The 18,094-nt window shown below is 35.2% G+C and overlaps 1 protein-coding gene across 1 annotated transcript in view; it reads left to right on the forward strand.

The window, feature by feature from the left end:
- The first annotated feature begins 29 nt into the window (after positions 1-29).
- LOC144970301 (cyclin-G1-like) overlaps positions 30-18,094 on the forward strand; it is a 45,038-nt gene continuing 26,973 nt past the window's right edge. The window contains exons 1-2 of the mRNA XM_078909790.1: positions 30-474; positions 2,501-2,593. Coding sequence (XP_078765916.1) covers positions 403-474; positions 2,501-2,593 — 165 coding nt within the window. The 5' untranslated portion in view covers positions 30-402. The remainder of the gene's footprint in view (positions 475-2,500; positions 2,594-18,094) is intronic.

An 18,094-nucleotide genomic window follows, 5' to 3' on the forward strand; every position in this document is an offset into this window, starting at 1 on the left:
AAAATATAGACTAGACCATACGATTGCTTGTCTTTCATTGGTTAATGGCAATCGCTATACACAGCTGATTTGAAACATCAACAAATCCGTCTGAATCTTCAAAAATCGCAAATTTGCGCCTGGTATTTGTTTATTGTTTTCAGTTTATTTTGTTCGCTTTGACCTCTTAATTGTGTTTATCAGTGATGAATAATTTAGCAAGGTTTATAAAAGTGAACAGTTGAACATAATTCATGTGTATATTGCTACAGTCATGAGTTTTTGTTTGATATCGACGAAGCTCGGGTTCTAACTCTTCTACGGCAAGCCGGAGATATGAATATGAGGAAGGAACAGTCAGTGTTTTATTTTCATCACACGGAAACAATGGATAAACATGCTTAAATAATTTTCTCGAGAACGATGGTGCAAATCACTAATCTTTCTCATAAGTCACAGCACTACAGGATGTGTCGGCAGAAAAGCAGGAAAATGGTAAAAAATCAGAGCCCCTTCCTTGACAACTCTTCCTACTTGACGATATCTAAATAGTCTATAGTCTATAGTATCGCTATCTATCTTTCATCATCCTCATCCTCCTCCAGTTATTGACATTGATCAGTAATAGTAATATCTCTATTTCAGTCGTGTTTTCTCCTCCGACACCCCCCCCCCCCTTCCGTAGAAAACAGCAACCTCTTTGGGTTTTTTTTTCTCTAGATACTACTGAAGAGGTATGAAGTGTTCTCTTTACACTTATAATTATACACAGTGTATGACACCCCCCCCCCCCCCATTTAGTTTTACTTTTACATCCATGGGACCCAGATGCTAAGAATCCAGGATTAGATATGTTGGTCATCGAATAACCTTTTTTCCTTTTTAATATACGATACTTCATTATAAATTATAGCTTTTGCGTCAATTATCTCTAATTTCATACTTCTAATACTAGATATTAATATAGGATGACTTATTGACTTATGTTATGAGTCTTTCTACATTATCCGCATATATTATTTCTGCTGGTAAGAATGTTCCTAAGGTAGACTTGTGTTGTGGGAGTTAGTTTCATAGTTCTCTTAAAGCATGCTCATTATACTGTAAACAGTACCAGACTTAAACCGTCTCCTTGTGGTGTTCTGTCATTATTTATGAACTCTCTTTGTACAGATACTTTACTGCTAATATATATGATATAATTCAATTTTCAGTTTCAGCCTTTGGTAACAAATACGGATACCACATTGAGGCGATAAGTCCCATAGAGTTAGAGGTCTAAATTAGAAGAGGATGATGTAAGAATTTATCATTTATGATGTGGTTAAATGATAACGACCAGATTTGTGATTTCAACAAAGGTGCAGAATATTGTTATCGCCAGAAATAAACGATTAATTTTGGCTGAAATTCCACTTACAGGCACCACTTCAATGACTAATAGTAAATATACTGACTTGCTCACCTGGAGTTAAAGTGGTATTTATCCAAAGGAAAATGACAAATTTATCTAATTAGACCAGAAAAACTGCTTGTTTTCAATAATTTTATCGATTTAGATTTTCAATCGAGATACAGCAATCTTTGCACGTTTTACTGTAACTTTTGATATCCCGGGCATTATAAATTATTTATTTTTGACAGATGTTACCAGTTAGTGTTAGTACTCATTATACACCTGAGTATAATGAGAGAATAAGTGTCAGTAAAGAGCCTTTGCCAAGGATTCGACTTTGCACTGCCCCACTGTGGGACTAGGAACAATGGACCCAGAGGAGAAAGCAAGTGCCATACCATGAGATCTCAAAACCTTATTGGTCCGAATGATTATTTACATTTTTTTTTCAATGTCGAAATGGTAAACTTTGTCGCAGTATATTATGTTAAAGCATAGAAGTTAATGGAGCTCTTCCTTACCACAACCACTCTCTAAATTCTCTAGATTTTAATCTTTCTCACCTTGTCTACAATTAGGGTTACAACGTTAGCAAGCGTTACAACCCTAACAAAATAAAGAACGAAACTAAAGTTTTTAGATGGGGATGGTCCTATGGAAGAGCTCCCGAATTTACCATATGCCGATTTGCTTAGGTTGCAGCAATAGGTAGGCAATGGATATCTTTCAAAGTGGTAGAGGGGTTGAATGTCTGAAAGGGGCAGGTCTCATCTTACAGCCAGGATTATGTATCAGTTCCATAATCCTGGTAATCCAATTTTTTCTGATCTTATCCACATAAACTTACTCTGTTTCTCACAAAAACCAGTCCCTTATTGATATTGATATGCATAATTTTATCAGTTGATGATTGAAAAATGGGTGATTTGGATAACAAAAATGTGTGAAGATTTGTTATCACATTCTTATTGTAATTTTGAAAGTGTCTATTAACGCTCATAGTTTTATTTTTTTATTTTTTTTTTTTATTAAGTGTTGTTGTCTCTTATATTGCAAGGTCTTAAAATTCTGAGCCTTAATATGAATAAGGATCATAATTCAATACTTCCATCTATTTATTTTTAGGCCTCATCATCATCTCAGTCAACTCTAGGACGTCTCCAGTCAGCCTTCTTGAAGCAAAACGTGTACTTTGAGAACCAGATAATGAGAGAACGAGTAAGTTAATATTTTTCCTCTTATACTTATAGCTATAGTTAAAGGACATCTATTCAAGAGGACTGTGCCTAGGAGAGTAGTTATATGGTATAGTTTTACATGCCTGACCTAGACATCAATGATTGTCTGCTACTTGACTAATAAAGTGTATAACACTGATTTCCCATTAGGACTGATCAGTTTTTACCACTCATTTGGGTTTGTCATGATGCCTTACTTAACCATCTATCTTCAGCTTTTAGAGAGGCTTCAACTTACTTATACTTAATGTAGGATCTTACTGTTTTCACCACCAAAAATTCAGCAATTAGCGACAGTGGTGTGACTCTGTCATCATCCAGGCAAAAGTTTATATTGTGTTAAATGGACATAATAAATTGCTTGTTAGCCTTTTGATAGGACACAATTCTATGTCAAAATACTTTCCATGTGTGGATCATCAAAAAATGCCGACTATATGTAGGATTGATACCAATTCCTTTGCATGTGGAGTGAATGCTATACGACCTGAGCTGTTTTTACTCCCACTTTATATATATTGGTAGAGTAAAAGGAGACATCCTCCTATGGTCAAGTACTCATTTACAATTGATTCAATTGAGATCATGTTCTTAACAAACACCCCTATTATGGTGGTGCTGTGACCTGAACTATCTTTTCTTTTTTGTTCTGTGTTACCTCATAGTTCACACATTATGGTCCAGTATGCCAACATTTTTGTTCATGACGAGTCTTTAGTTTAAAGTTTTGACCCCTTTCTTCACTTCTGTATTCCATGTTTTTCCCCATCTGTGATTCAAAGCAGGACATTCTTTGGGATGGCCTGAAAAAGTGTGTATGAAACAGTACCAACGTTTTGTCTGGTACTGTTTCATACAAATTGCTTTGTCTGGCGCTGTTTCATGCTCACTTTTTCAGATCTTTATCTTACAGCAGTGCCTGCTCCCTAATTTGTCACTAAGTGATGACCCCTTCCTCTTTCCTCAGGTCTCCACCTCTCCTTTATAAGGATGTCTCCCATACGACTCATAAGGAGATTCATTTATTAACAAACTTTTAAGAAATAAATATATTGTATTGAGTATGACACTTTCAAAGTCATTCAGTGTGACGTTCAAAAAATCTTTTATAATGCAAAACAACTAAATGACCTAAGGTACTTTATAAGGGTTTCAAGCCAATGGGGCATGCTTTTATGATAATATCTTTTAGACAAAGACATCACTCTCATACTCATAGTATGTCACCTAAGTATGTTGAGAAAATGAAAGTAGAGCTTTTTCCAAGGACTCAACTTTGCACAGTTCACTGCAGCATTCTAACTTTCGACCAAGTCTTGTGTCGCACCATTAAAATTAATAATATCCAACGATCACAGCGGCACCCTTTACTCAGGTACCTACTCTTTCCATAGGGAGGTTGTGGCTTTCTATTCTTCGCCTACATCGCAACCCAATTACATTCCAGTCGTTTTGTTAATGTTGTCAACCCAGCATTTCCCTTTTCTTTTTTCTTCAACCCCCCCCCCCCCCCCCCCCCTTCCAGTATATTTGTAAGCTGATGTGTCTTTTGACAGGACCAAAATATGAAAATTTCCATTTCTTTACCTAATATTCGGTTCCATATTAAGATATTGAAGTCAACCTACAAGCTTTATTGACCACAGTATGGAAAATTTAATGGTTTGCATTGCTCGAACAAATATGATAAGCATATACATATGTGAATCTTATAATAATATAATCATCACAACTAAGTTTTTTTCACAATGCATTCATGCATCCTTTCCAGGTTAATATGACAGGAATCATGTCTTGAATGCATCTGCATATTTCTACAAAGTTGCATCATAATCATAATGTATACAGACATCCATATTGATCACCAACTTGTTTACTCGTTATATCATGGCTTGGGTTTTGTTAATTAATCATCATTGTACTCACAGTCGACATCAGCAGTTATAATTATCAGTTGTTGGCAGTTACAATACTCTATAGAACAGTAAAGTTTGCTGCCCCAAACAAAGGTCGAGAAGCACATGGCAAACCACATGTTCCTGTCTTGACAGCTCACGTTCCAATGTAAATAATTGAAAGAAAATAACCTTTAAAATTTGGCTGTTAGGTGACAAAAGAAACACATATTCATAAATACTCGATCATGCATCAAATAATGTCTAGATATGGATATTTTATGGAACAAAAGGTAAAATTTATCAAAAGTTACGTCTATCTATTTTTAGACCAGAGCAAATTATTGCGCTGGTATGAACAAAACAAGAATTATTCGGAGCCTGATTTTCAGAATAATTTAGTCTTATATTATTATTTCTGCAACTGTTAGATTTTATGTAAACATATTTTCAATACTGAAAGTGTATTGCCTACAACTCAAACTACAAAATTGGGAGACCTATATTGTGCGTAAATTATTCCGGTCCCTAACGGAAATCACTAGCAACTTGTTATTGTTTACGTTTGGGGCAGCAAACTTTACTGTTCTATAGTTGAAAACGTGCCAAGTTTGACGAGCTGTATGCTTTGGATATTTCTGTATAATCATTAGTAGTGCAGTAATATAGGGACTACAATTGGATTCAATAGTCTGATGTCACGCGCCCGGCAACGGCGGCCATCTTGGTTCTAAACAAAGAAAATCATTACTTTTTATTCTTCATGCTGACTAGAACTGTTCATTCCCTTTTCATATGCCTTGTGATCAGAATGTGTAAAAGTCAATACATGATCAAATTGATGGGGTTTTTTTTCCTCTGGATACGCGTTTAAGCTCGCTGGGGCTATATTTCATACGGCGTCCGCCATTGTTCCGATAGTTTAGAGCCAGTGTTACTAAGTTACCATACGTCATTAGGAAGGAAGTGACATTACGCAGGGATGCCACTTTTCCGGTTTTAGCCGGAAATCCGGTTTTTTTACCACCAGCCGGTTTTAATCGGAACCTCCGGTTTTTGTCCCTCATCACTATTCAAAAAAAAGAATATTTTTTTTTTTAAAGAAGAAGAAAAAAATCGCGGTAGTTTATCTCCGCCCATCCCCATCACTGAATTTGCCGTGTGAAACATTTCCCTCAAAACCACAAAATCACCATTATGTCTTATGTCATATTTTGACACCTGTGCAATAGTCTCGTGAAATTTAGTTACTGTCCCGTTTTTATGACGTCGGGCCAGACTGAATGGCACCAGATGTCACAATTGACACAGACGACCAGTGGTGTTCTTTGATTAGCTAGTAGTTGATGGTTTGGTTGAAGGGAAGGGGAGGGACAAATCTATCTCTCTCTCTCTCTCTCTCTCTCTCTCTCTCTCTCCTCTCTCTCTCTCTCTCTCTCTCTCTCTCTTTCTCTCTCTCTCTCTCTCTCTCTCTCTCTCTCTCTTCTCTCTCTCTCTCTCTCTTTCTCTCTCTCTCTCTCTCTCTCTCTCTCTCTCTCTCTCTCTCCTCTCTCTCTCTCTCTCTCTCTCTCTTCCTCTTTCCCTTTGCCTTTCTTTCCATTTCTCTTTCTTTTTTTTTTTTTTTTTTTGATATAGAATTCCTAAGATCAATTCATAAATTATTCTCTCTTTCGCAACCATCCATTAAATCATCTGGTTATACAGAGATAATACATTAGCCTAGAATAAAGCAATGGTGGTTGGCTTAGTTTATTCTTCTGTCTTTTTACCTTTTGACTATGGCTTTTGTGAGATTCCTGGGTTGTATTTATAAGCTGAATAATCACTAGGTTTCAGTAAAAAATAAAAGATATTGTAGCCTGCTTTATAAAGTAAAAATCAAAACAAAACTACACTTTCTGGCCTTTTATTTGAATAACATTGTAGGCCTTTAACTTGTGGAAAGGACAATTCATTAAATGTTTACAAAAGTAAATTTATGTTTAATGATAAGAATGGATTTATACTAGGAATAGTAATATATTACATAATACCAATACAAAACTATGTTCCTGTTATTTTTACACTTTGCTTGCGTTTGACCGATAGACGGAGACATTTTCCTCCTTTTTGACAAATTGCTATTATTATCACTGAATGAAAAACACTCACCAAAACCACTACATCATCTTTACCACCACTACTATTACAACCACCACCACATCATCATCCCTACCAACACTACTACTGCAAATAACACCACATCATCCCTACCACCAGTACTACTACAACTACCACCACATCATCATTCCTACCACAACTATTACAACCACCACCACACAATTATCTCTAAAAGACCACCACTACTACAACCACCACCACATCATCATCCCTACCACCACTACTACTACAACCACCACCATCACATCATCATCTCTAAGACCACTACTACTACTACTACTACTACTACTACTACTACTACTACTACTACCACTACTACTACTACTACTACTATACTACTACTACTACAATAACCACCACATCATCATCCCTACCACCACTACCACATCATCCCTACCACCACTACTACTACTACAACTACCACTACATCATCATTCCTACCACAGCTACTACAACCACCACCACACAATCATCCATACGACCAGTACTACTACAACCACCACCACATCATCATCCCTACTACAACCACCAAATGTAATTACACTTTCAACTTTTGAAATTCTCCGAGTCGTGTCAGGAATTGCTGCGAGACAAATTTTGGATCGCATCTCAGTGAATTTGAGTGAAGTTCAAATTTATAGGTTATGGTTGCATGAGTGGGTCATGATCTTCACAATGAAAAATTTTCTCCTTTTATGTGACCAGTCATTCTCACCCCTGATAGCTATATAATTTGTCTATATTTTGTTTTCAGCACCTTATTTTATCAATATGAAAACTGTTAACTCTCCTTTCTTTTGTGTGTTATTTGCTCTCAATTGCAATAATAAGTACTGAAACAATATTCCAAATTTGATATTTTTCAAATCCCTACGAAGCCCTTGACATTGATTTGTATCTCGTCCGCGCAAGTTTTCAGGCTTTTTTTAATTTGCCTGGTGGCATCCCTGATTACGACTGTTGAAGACTATTATGGTGATGGTAGTTGTAATAATACTGATAATGATAACGACGATAATTATAATGCTAAAGATGGGGATGATGATTATAGTAATAATAATAATGATGACGATGATAATATACAATAATATTAATTCGATTGATCTTAGATCAATGCTTTCGGGGCTATTTGCATTATAAATTGCATTGTCTTGCAATTAATTACACTTAGCTCCTTTAAATGCAATTATTATTGTGATTGATTTGCAAAGGCATTATATAATGTGAAAAATAACGTTGCCTAAGTAAGAAATCCTCAAAATAAATAAAACCAAATAGTTCCTATTCCGTAATTAGGCTCGGTCGGAAAGAAAAAAAAAAAAAAAATAGCGCAAACGCCTCAAAAATATGTTTTCCCCTCCCCCCCCAGACAAACATTTAAAAAATAATAATGAATAATGATAATCTATGTGCCCAACTGTCTCTGTTCTCCCCGTGCATTTCTGGGTCAGAGGTTGCGTCGTCGGCGTTCTTGTTTGATACGCCGCCGCTTTTGGAATCTTTGTGCTCGGTTGAGTGGGTCGTGTGTTCGTTTGTGTTGTTTTGAAAGAATGAGTGACTCACGCGCCTTGTTGTAATCTCTTTTTGTGACGAACTGATATTTTTGAATTTGCTCAACGCTCGTGCGCCCTCTTCATTGCTTTGTACTTGTAGAAATATTTAAGTCTTATGGATCGCGCTTCTTTATTATTGTCATTCTTTCGAGAATCATCTTTTTGAAAATGGTACTGGACCGGTGTGTTATGGGCTCATTGTTGTAATATACTGTCAAACCAACTCAAAATATTCCCCATTATAACAAAGCTAAATCAAGCCCATACATGCCTACGGTAACAGACCTATGAACAAGATTCGTGTACGTCGTACTGGACCCAGCAATTCCCTTTATTATATTTCTTTCTTTTTTATATTCTGTTCCCAGTCTACCTTTTTTTTTTTTTTTTTTTTTTAAATTTCTTGGTATGCGTCAATGGTCTTCTTCTTTTTTTTTCGCGCTCATTCTTTTTCATCATCTTCACCTCTTCCAATCTGAATTCCTTTCCTTCCCCTCTGACATTGGCTTTATTCTAAAAAGTCTCTTCATTCATTTTTCTCCATTCCGTTACATCATCAGCTTCTTATGTCGTGTTGTTTTCGTTGGGGAGTTCCAAGAGGGAAGAATTACAGTAAATAAGTTAACTGTCATATCATATAAACCGTATAGAAAGGAGTCTTAATTACGCAATACTTTGCCCTCTCCTCCTCCTTTCATCGTCATATCTATAATCTCCAGTTATTGTAAATCTACTATTTTCTATATTTTACATACACTCAACGATCGCTTTATGCGGTATGTTCTACAACAAATTCAATTTCTCTTTGTCCTATGATAACAATGTGAAGGTAATATTATAACCGTGCAGAAAATAAATTATGTCCTCGTTAACTATTATCGGGGTCAAGTCCGATTTTACAAACTAGTAACTGTCGATAGGAGTCAGAAACGTAGTCCTTATATTCGCTGTCGACCTTCACCGCAAGGTAATTTCATAGAGCTTTCCATAAATGACGTAACAGAATCTCAATATTATCAAAATGTAGGAAGAGAAAGAAAGAATAGACAAAGTAAAGAATCCTACTCTTAAAATTTGTTAAAATATACATTTATGCTGCTCGTATTTACTGTGTAGTCAATGAGTAGCTTTAGTTTTCTAAATTGTGTGGGTTGAAATTTAAATTATATTGTACTTCTAATACCGTCGGTAAACAATACCCTTTGCAGTTCAAACAAACAACAACAAAAGTCCATCACCTTTACAAGAAAAATTATATACCTACCAATCATTTTTTTTTTCCAAAAGGATACCATTTTAACTATTTTTCTATTGAATCTGATCGTCAACGAAAGCTGGCGTATGCAGAGCAGCTGCCTACTTGAAAATTTAAAAATTATTAGTTTCCAAGGGGAAAAAAAGTAAATGTTATTATAAATAGATTAACAAATAAATAATTTGCCATCACCGTGCTCCACAAATGCACCAAAGTCCTATATATAGAAACTAAGTAACTAAATTTTCCTTCTCAAAAATATTTATCGAGTCAAAGAGCCGAATGCAGCTCTGTAGCTGTAGTCAAACATTCGTAATTCTACGAATTTTTCGTCGTACTAGGCTGGTCTGGGCATGATTAATGTGTGACTTGACCAAGTGTCACGACTAGATATCCAACAAATGATAAGGGCGATGTCCTTTGGAAGTTTTTATCCGTCCTCAAGCCCTATTCTTCAATACACGGGGATTCTTTGAGATTATCTCAATGCTGACAGTTTCATGTAATAACACCCCCCACCCCCTTTCCTTTCCCTCCCTTAAATAGAAACAAAGAAGAAATGGTAGTAACCATATTCATAATGGATTTGAATTGTAAGCTTGCTTACGCTGGTTAATCCCAAATTACATACTTTCTGTAAGATCAACATTAATATTTGATCTAGCTACTCAATCATAACTTTGTGGAAAGGGTACTCTTGGGGGGGGGGGGGGATGCCACCAAGATAAAAAAAGATACAAAAACAACACAAATAAGTAATCGGACCCCCCCCTCTCTCTCTCTCTCTCTCTCTCTCTCTCTCTCTCTCTCTCTCTCTCTCTCTCTCTCTCTCTCTTCCTCTCTCTTCTTTCAATCTGTAGTTTAGCGGAATTGAACCTGTCGTCTACGGTACAACTGTAAGATACAGATTGAATCCGAGTCTACTTATAGATAGTATGAAGTTAACGTCACTCAGGTCTTTGTTTTTTTGCCATCCGCTTGCTATTGATATTGTCACCGTCTCCACTCGTCACCCACTGGTATATTATGAATGACGTATATGTCGTAATTAAAATACAATGCATTTTAACGTAGTTTGCATTGATGTTGTACGTGTGAGTTTGTGGATGACATACTTGATATCAGGATCCGTTGACGTTATCAGTGACAATCCGATGGCCCTGGATTGTGTCGTCAGACTACTTAGACATAAGTTGATTGCATGCGTGATATAAATATCCTATTTTCGTAATCTTTTAATATCTCAAATTGTACCTTGAGTCAATGTTTGGTTTTTTAAACTAGATTCGTTGGTATATATTTCATTTGCTCATTTTTAAAAGGTTTAGTTCTCCATTTCATACAAGAAAGTTGCCGGTTGGACATCTTTTTTTTTTTTTTTTTTTGTATTAGCACTATCCTATTACATTATCTGCTTCTGCCATTTACACCTGAATCGAATTACATGAAATGTGTAGAGAAACTTAACCGAGGATACAATCATTCCCTGTTCCAGAATTTTCTATAATTTTCACCCGTCCCGTGCAGTCACTGTTCACCACGCAATTTTCTGCAATTTATTCAGCCGTACTTGGGAACGAGTTGTTTTTTTTTTTGTTTTACCCGCTCCCAAGAAAATGACAGAGGGAAAGTATCTAGATTTAACCCTACTTACAATGTATTCAAGCAGCTGTGTATGATATGCTTGGGGGAAACGCTTTCTATTTTTAGGCATAATGTGTTTGTTGTTTCCCCCCCCCCCCCCCCCCCCCCCCCCCCCCATTTAATTTCTTTTGGGCTTTTTTGAGTATATTATGCTAAGTTAATTATTTTCCTCTCCTCTCCTCTCTCTCTCTCTCTCTCTCTCTCTCTCTCTCTCTCTCTCTCTCTCTCTCTCTCTCTCTTTCTTTTTCTTCCTTTTTTTCTTTTTTCTCTCTCTCTCTCTCTCTCTCTCTCTCTCTCTCTCTCTCTCTCTCTCTCTCTCTCTCTCTCTCTCGTAGTCCGACTCTGACACGTTTTGAACCTACGTGACTCTCGTTTTGACTGACACATACTGACACTTTGAACATGTCGCTATGGCGTGGTCTGTATAATCGATTGTTTGCCTACGGTTTGCCAACTCTCTGAAGTGAAATCTTTGAAAGGGATGAATGTTGTTCATTTGACGACGAATCTCCACTGCCTTTCTCTGAAAATAAAAAAGAAACATAAAAATTTTGGCCAAAAAAATAGTTTTCACTTATCTATCGGTTAAAATGACCCTTATCTTGTTAAAAACTCAAATCTGGGACTTTCTTGACATTTTAATTGTTTCAGATTTTATGCTTTGCATGATAGGAGCCGGTTACATGATGCGGACTGGTAGTGGAAAAGTAGTAGTAGTAGTAGTAGTATTTCTTGTTGTTGTTATTGCAGCAACAGTAATGCTTTATTTACTTCATCGCCGCTGCAGTGGAAAAGTTTCATTTTTGTCTTGAAATTGACCTCAGTCGACGTTGCTAATGAAAACAAAACTTGTGCACTGAACAGCGACCGAACACATCACGTACAACCATCAATAAAAAGCACTGTCTTAACGTTTAATTGCTTTTATGTTGTTATCAAAACCAGTCATGTGTTTGTGGTTAGATTAAGTTGTCGCACCTACACACCGCTTCCTTTCAATGTGTGTTTGTGGTCGGCGAAGGGGAAAACAACATTCCTTCCTTCTTATATTACCTGGTTATTTGGTGGAGAAAATATACAGCTGATCTCAGCAGGCGTTTGACATTATAATTATTTTATTTTAAAACACAGTATTATTCTTGTCTAGGGGACCCGATAGCCCAGTTGGTAAAACACTCACTTCGCACGTAGAGGAAACGAGATCGGTTGCAGATTTTTTCTACCCTCCCCCACTCCCCGTTCATCCAGCAGTGATTGGGTAACTGGATCTGTTAGGATCTGGCGGAAAATACTTTGCGATAGACTAGCATCCTATCCAATGGACTGTCTTCTCCCTGTACATCAGTAACGGCGATGCCGCCCTGGCTTTATTTGAAGCTTTCTTTGGAACAGAACCGTTCTGGTCTTTAGATATACTCACAGTGAATAAGTGAAAGCTTTATGCTTTTGCAATAATGCAGTCTCTGTTGCTTAAGTAACAGGATATCGCAGTTATAATTGTTATAAGCAAGTAGTGGAGATATGGCCCTGTACTCTATGGCAGAGAGTTCACATCAAGCCAGCCAGCCAGCCAGCCAGCCAGCCTGCCAGCCTATTAATACTTGTACAAATTCACAAGATCAGAATGAGAGAGAGAGAGAGAGAGAGAGAGAGAGAGAGAGAGAGAGAGAGAGAGAGAGAGAGAGAGAGAGAGAGAGAGAGAGAGAGAGAGAGAGAGGGGGGGAGTACATCACATAAACTGATCAAAAGAAGACAGCTGAAAAATTGGTTTTACTGATTGAGACGAGGAGGATTTTTTGTTGTTGTTATTTTGCTATTCAAATGTACAAATTGCAGTTTTGTTATTGCTTTGTTTGGATTTTTTGTTGTTTTGTTTTGTTTTCTGTTTTTTTTTAAAATAATTTTTGTTTGTTTTTTGTTGTTTTTTTTTGGCACAATTTTGCAACCAGATTATATCATCTTTTTGTATTGCAGTATCACTGTGCTGTTCACCAAGCTTGCATATAACATTTGGCGATAGAGGTCATTTTTTAAAAGTTATTAATCAGATATGTGCTTTTTATATATTAAGAAAGCGTATCAACTGTGAGAAAAGAAGAATGTGTTTAAAACCATTGTTACCATCCTCAAAGCAGTGATAGCAATATCATGTCAGCGATCCTTCCTTTGAGCCTCTACTTTGAGGGAGCTCACAATATTTGGGGAGGAAGGGGGGTTCTCAGGGACGGCTGGTAATAATGGGCAGGGTGGGCAAATACCAGCCTGTTTTTTCAAGTTATATGCTGTATTACCAGGTCTGAAATAATCAAATTTAAATTAGATAATTTCAAAAGTTACTACTTAAACTTTATACTTCGTACTGAAATCAATTTGTGTGTATTTTTGATAGATTGCGAATCACCATGCATCCCGTAATGCACAAACCAGGATACGCTCCTGTTCTTTTTAATCACCCCCCCCCCCCCCCCAACCACTCCACTCCGCCCACATCGTCATCTCATCGTCACGTCGCCTGACGGTGAACTCCGATTTTTGCTGTCTGGCCTCTCTAGTACTAGGTCGGGCTAATTCAAATGAGCCCACCTTATTAACCAGTGAAAACTAAATAGAGATTTTGGCAAACGAACTTTTTCTTATTTATTGCCTTACTTGTGCTGGTACCATTGATGTAATGACTTTGGGAGGGTTCCAGTATTGAATTAAATTTATTTATTTACTAATTTTATATCAATTTAGTATTAATTTGTGTTGTTTTTATATATTTGTTTATCCATTTAAACTTTTCTTTTTTTCTCGTTTTCTTTAGTGCTTCTCAAAACTCATTTATTTAAATTGTTTTCTTATTTGTTTTTTGTTGTTGTTGTTGTTTTGGGGTTTTTTTCTTTTGTTTAGTTTTTTAACAAATTAATTTGTTAGTTCTTTTTTTTTTAATTCTTAAAGTAATAACCGCTGTATTTTTATTGCCAGACAAAATAATTTTGCAAAACAATGTAATTTTCTATTGTATTCCGTCTAAGAAAACAAAACATTTTTATTCAAAAGTCACGACTAAATAAATATATAAAATACAACCACCATTTTGGTTTTCTCAACAATGAATTAGTATACGAGAAATACTCTTCTGAGAAAGGAGAGAATTGAATTCTAAGTTATAGAGGAAATACGGAAGGGTGGGCAGATTCCGAACTTGCCCGTCCTGAAGCTAACACATACATAAGAATAAGATAGTTCGCGATGAAGAGGCGGGAAGCTCGGGGTTGGTTGGGTAAGGAGTAAAGATAACACGGTCGTTATTGTTATAGTCTAACGAATGCATGAGGAGAGATTGGTATCATTATTTTGTCTTAATTGTATTGTATGAAGTATTGGCGAAAGCCTAAGATTAAATAAACTTTGTTTTTGTTTGTCTTATTTTGACTATGGAACTGATACTGATACTTGTCATAGCAGACCTGCCTACTTGAAATAGGAAAATAAAAATCGTAGTTTTCAGGGCTAATAAAATCGTAGATATTTTAACTACCCTTTAAAAAAATGACCGGAATTTCGTCTGTTTTGATAGATATCAAATGAAAAGAAAAAATGATTGGAAACGTAATAATGATGGTGGTGGTAGTAATGATGATGGTAATATTATTATTGTTATTATTATTATTATCATTATTATTATTATTATTTTATTATTATTTATTATTATTATTATTATTATTATTGTTTATTATTATTATTATTATTATTATTTTATTGATTGTTTTATATATTATTATTATTATATTATTATTATTATTATTATTATTATTATTTATATTTATTATTATTTTTATTATTATTATTTGTTATTATTATGTATTAGTAGTATTGGTGGTATTACATTGTTCTATTTTTTTTGTGTGGTTATATGGTATCATTATTGTTGGTTCCATTTACCATTTTTTTTCATTCAATGTATGGGTCATCAATTGTATGAAATTTGTCCCAAACCTAAGATTGAATAAACTTTGTATATCGTTAACAAAACTATCATTGTCGACGACATCGTCGTGTACATATAACATATTAATCAATATCATCTTCATCATTAACAACACACAACAACACTTTAACAACAAGTACTCATAACATAAAACAATATCACTATCATAACATTTCGCCATCGTCTCCACAACTATCTTCTAACCAACACCACCAAACCCTACCATAAATTTCATACTCCTCACCAACCACCGCACACATTCAACATCACCACGCCAATCATTTAATCATCAAGACAGCAGTGAAATGCAATTTGAGCTCTGAATGAAACTCGAGTCATATCGCTGTTGTTGCTGCTCGATTAAAACTTTGAGGTTACTACATACTACTGAAAACCAGTAATGTAACAGAAATATTAATCTCGCCATTGAGGGATTAAAGCAAATCTTTAATATTTCGAGTGAACGAAATGGACTTGTATTGTCAAGGTGTTGTCGCATTATGTCTCGTCGCTTTATTTTTTAGTTGTATTCTCTTTCGTGATTCATTTTTGATTACGTTTGGAATAATTAAAATCTACTGGTATTGTCATTTCATTGTGAATGTGATTATTTGTGGTTGAAATATTATTTTTTAAAGGTGAAAAAAAATAATAATTTTTTAAAAAATTAATTAAAAAATAAATAAATAAATAAATAACTTTTTAAAAAATAAAAAGATAACTTTGAAAAATATATAAATAAATAAAAAATAAATATATAAATAAATAGATTTTTTAAAAAATAATTTAAAAAAAAAAATTAAAAAAATAAAAAAATAAAAAAAAAAATTAAAAAAAAAAAAAAAAAAAAAATATATATATATATATATATATATATATATATATATATATATATATATATATATATATATATATATATATATATATATATATATATATATATATATATATATATATATGACCGAATCATCTTTGCCCCACTACTGTAAATAGGCTAGAACCGCCCCTGGGGGTTCTTATTATTAGCGTTCGTCAATTCTCAAGGTCGTGAAAATAAAATCGGATATTTCCGATCATCAACCCGTTTGATCGTGTCGGAATGCAACACACACGTACATTATAAATAGCACATAACGCTGACTCTCGTCGTCCTTGCAATTGGCAATGTGTTCTGACCTAGATAGATAGAGATTATTATTGTTATTGACTTTTGCTGACGTTTAGCTTTCTTATTTATTTATTTTACATTGTTAAAACCCCTTTGCTCATTATGTTGTTTTTCAGACCGAGATTTTGATCGATGTTGACAGCTGATTGGGCTGGACTTTGAAATGTATTTTATCCATCGTCTTTTTCTTTATTTTACTACGACTTTATTCGACTTAGCAAGCATGAGGTCACCAATGAGGCGGTGACTGGCGGTCATTTTCCTTTATTGTAAAGAAATTCATGGAATCATGATGGTTTTCAGCTTGAGCTTCTTTAAAAACAAAAAAATACAGCGCAATACCCACTTAAACGTGCTCAAAGCGCTTTACAAAAGAGTCCCTAGCTACAGTAAAACCTTAACATGTAAGAAGAGACATGGCGTCTGTATGGCGATCTTACAATTATTATTTTTTCCCGACAGAGGAGACAACGCTGTTAACTGCCCGGTATTCGTTTTACACATGAGAATGGCGAGAGAATTTGAGTCAAGAGCCTTTTCCAAGGACTCGAACCCAAGCCCTTCCGATCCGAAGTTTTCGTCACTTTCCCTGCATGGAAATGGCAGGGGAGACTCTGGTAGAGACCACTTTTAAACAGCGCTACACGCGCTCTATAAAAATTGTTTTATGTTTTAGGTGCTTGCTTTGTTTTAATTAGCGAAAAATAGTATTGATTTCTGATTTCCCCGTAGATTCCTAGCTCCACTGTGATTTCTTTCTTTCTTAATTAATAACAAACTTAAAGAATACAAAAGGCAGAATGGGTTAGAGCGTAGCCTTGGTAAACAATAGCCTGACACTGCCCCAAAAAAATTGCGTCAAAATACAAAACACCAAAAATTCAAATCGTGAGTTGTATTCAATAGTTCATTCAATGGAATCAGTTTTTTCCTCGAGCACAACTCATAGCCGGTGGTGCACAAACCTAAAAATGACGTCAAAATATGTACAAGTCCAAGTGTCAGGCTGTAAGTTAACGAAGGCTACGGTTCGAGGCGTTTTGCTCCTCGAAGTGTTCAAAAATTGTTGACAAGTCTAATGTCACACGTTGAGATAAATAGACAGAGGCATCCAGAACAAAGGATTTTGAATATGTTGCTTGACATATTTATCACCGAAGTGGGCATTTAAAGGAACCCTCGGCAGATAACAGAAATCATTTCATTGGCTGTTGCACACACGAAACATGGCATTTATCTGGTACTTATCTTGTACATAAATATTTCAGCCAATGCTATTGTTCTATTCATAAGATATCACAACCATGGTGGCAACATTTTGTTGGAATGGACATACTATTTCTGTTCGAATGTCTACACACCTCAAGATTGACATAATATGGCCAAAAGTTCTTGTACAAAATAAAAGGGCACACAGCGGCCTTCTTTTTCAGTATGAAATTGTGGTCGTCCACATCCTGTTTGGGGAATAGGTAATGCATCATGAAGCGCATTTAGCATGTTGAAACGGAAAGTCTTCATATATATATATATATATATAATGATGATGTGATGGTTGTTGTACAGATGGTGGTTGTAAAAGTAGTGGTGATAGGGATGTTGATGTAGTGGTTGTGGTGAGCCTTTTTAAAAGGCGGAATAGTGATGGTGATGGGCGGAGATAAACCACCATTTAGGCGGAAGATTCTCAGCCCTGATATATATATATAATATATATATATATATATATATATATATATATATTATATATATATATATATATATATATATATATATATATATATATATATATATAATATATATATATAATATATATATCAGGGCTGAGAATCT

The sequence above is a fragment of the Berghia stephanieae genome, chromosome 4, assembly GCF_034508935.2.
Source record: "Berghia stephanieae isolate SIO BIC M18660-M18661 chromosome 4, UCSD_Bste_1.3, whole genome shotgun sequence".
In the NCBI taxonomy this organism is placed as follows: Eukaryota; Metazoa; Mollusca; class Gastropoda; order Nudibranchia; family Aeolidiidae; genus Berghia; species Berghia stephanieae.